The sequence below is a fragment of the Mus caroli genome, chromosome 12, assembly GCF_900094665.2.
Source record: "Mus caroli chromosome 12, CAROLI_EIJ_v1.1, whole genome shotgun sequence".
Lineage (NCBI taxonomy): Eukaryota > Metazoa > Chordata > Mammalia > Rodentia > Muridae > Mus > Mus caroli.
In genome coordinates, this window is record NC_034581.1 from 64,309,518 (window position 1) to 64,311,814 (window position 2,297).

Here is a 2,297-nt window from a genome sequence, read left to right on the forward strand (position 1 = left end):
CTACTGTGAGCCCAGCCACGCCCACATTCTGGCCTGTCTACTGTGAGCCCAGCCACGCCCACATTCTGGCCTGCCTACTGTGAGCCCAGCCACGCCCACATTCTGGCCTGCCTACTGTGAGCCCAGCCACGCCCACATTCTGGCCTGCCTACTGTGAGCCCAGCCATGCCCAACAGTTAGACACAGAAGTAACTCTGGTAGAAACTGGCCAACAATTTTGCATAGCTGTTATAGAATTGGCACTCCCACTTGTAAAGCTCTATGCAGTCTACACTCCTGCCTGTGAGCAGGTTAACCACCACCTCCTCCCTTACAAAATCTACACTCCTGCCTGTGAGCAGTATAGCTACCACCACTTTTTTGAACTTTTTCACTTTTTGTGGTTAGGAAAGAAGTTCATTATGATTTGAATTTTCATTTTTCAGGTAGCTTCTGAGCTTCAGAAACCTTTCATGTGCTTACAGACAATTAGCATGTCTTCTTTTTAAAGTTTCTATTCAATAATTTTGCAACTCTGGGGAAGGAAGCAACTTGCATTGTATTTAAAGTTCAAATTAGAGCTCTCTTCCCCAGCCTGAATGCTGAGATTATAGGCATGATTGATACCTTTCTATTTTCTTCATTTTAACCTTTGATAGTCACTGTGTTTTCAATCTTCTCTAAATATGTGTTTGCTTAATTCCAAATTATGGTCCTATTCATCAGCATTTTCTCCTTTTTAACTGCAGTTTTTGTATGCGAGGTTATGAACTCCTGAGTTAACTTTTATCTATCATAGGAGAAAAGTTTAAAGGGTTTTCTTTCCATTTATCACACACTTTTTTTTCTAAAGACTTTCATTTTCTTAATGAGCTGAGTTGATATATTTCTTGAAAATGAACTAAACATATATATCACACATAATTTCAGTGGTTTTTGGTGTCCATAGAAATTAAGAATGACAAAGATACAGATCTAAAAATTAATCTCATGGGTTCTAAAATGACATAATAATGACTTACCTCAACATCTTGAACAGTCCTTGGTTGAGCCATGCATAGCTTATTAAGCAGCTGAAAAATCAGTTCTTCAATATAATAGAGAGACTCTTCATTAGCTGAGAGGGTGGGATGTACTTGCTCCTGAACCTTGAAAAGAAAAATCTTCAGTTAAGGCACTGGTAAAAATATGAAATGAACAAAATCAATGAGAATTCTTCATGTAGTTAATATTTTACTAAAATCATTATATACCACCATAAATACTTTTAAAGCAAAAAAATGTACAAGTAGCTGGAGGGGTAGCTAAGTAATGAAGAACACTTGTTGCTCTTGCAAAAGACAAAAATTAGGTTCCCAGCACCAATATGGCCACTCAAAACTCTCTGTGACCCCAGATCCAGGGTGTCCAACGTCCTGCTCTAGCCTATTTGGGCATTGCATGCATGTGGTGCACAGACATACATGCAGGCAAAACACACATACACATAAAATGAAGATATAATTCAAAAAAGTTTTAAGTAAAAACAATTTGTTGGTCTATATTCATTTTTCTTAACCCTTCTTTAAACTTTTTTAAATTCTGAGAATATGTAGAAAGTTCACTACTAGTAAAAAGTACATATTTAAGGCTGAGGAGACCGTTTTCAATAAAGTGCTTGTCTTGCATACATGAGAACCTGAGCTCCATCCCCACAGCCCATGTAAAAGCTGGGCAGGATGGCACATGCTCGCAATCATAGCACTGGAACTGACCAGTCACTTGGGTTCCCAAGCCAATCAGTCTAGACTATTTGGTGAGCTTTAGGCCACAGAGAGGCCCTGCCTCAAAAAGCAAGATGGGGAGTGATGATTAAGACTGACCTCTGGCATCCACATGCATATGAACACACATGCACGAGCACACACCCATACCCACCCATGCACAAACACATAATGACAAAGCATACTTCCATAAACTATTAGATACAATTTAGAGGAATCATAGATATCTTTAGTCCACCTAAAGTATCCACTAGAAGACAGAAAACTAGCTCCGAGTTCCAGCAATAGACAGAGACACTCTGGAAAGCACGCATTAGAGACATTCAGAAGCAGGTGGCGCTCAGCCTTTACAATGGCTTGTGCTCCCTTAATGCCACTGCGCAACTATGCTGAGCTCCTACAGTTTTTTTTTTTTTCCTAAAGCCACAACCAATAAGTTATCCTAATAATCCACTGTTACTGAATATGAAAAAAAAAACCACAGTAAGTAACAGTTATGCCTACATATTGCAAATAGTTGAAAAAACTGGCACTGCTGTAACTTTTTTTTTTTTT

At 39.0% G+C, this 2,297-nt stretch overlaps 1 protein-coding gene across 2 annotated transcripts in view; it reads right to left on the reverse strand.

The window, feature by feature from the left end:
- Positions 1-2,297, reverse strand: part of Sos2 (SOS Ras/Rho guanine nucleotide exchange factor 2) — a 96,343-nt gene that overhangs the window by 70,452 nt on the left and 23,594 nt on the right. For both annotated transcript variants that reach the window (XM_029484537.1, XM_021179153.2), the window contains exon 2: positions 1,002-1,127. In XM_029484537.1, coding sequence (XP_029340397.1) covers positions 1,002-1,127 — 126 coding nt within the window. The remainder of the gene's footprint in view (positions 1-1,001; positions 1,128-2,297) is intronic.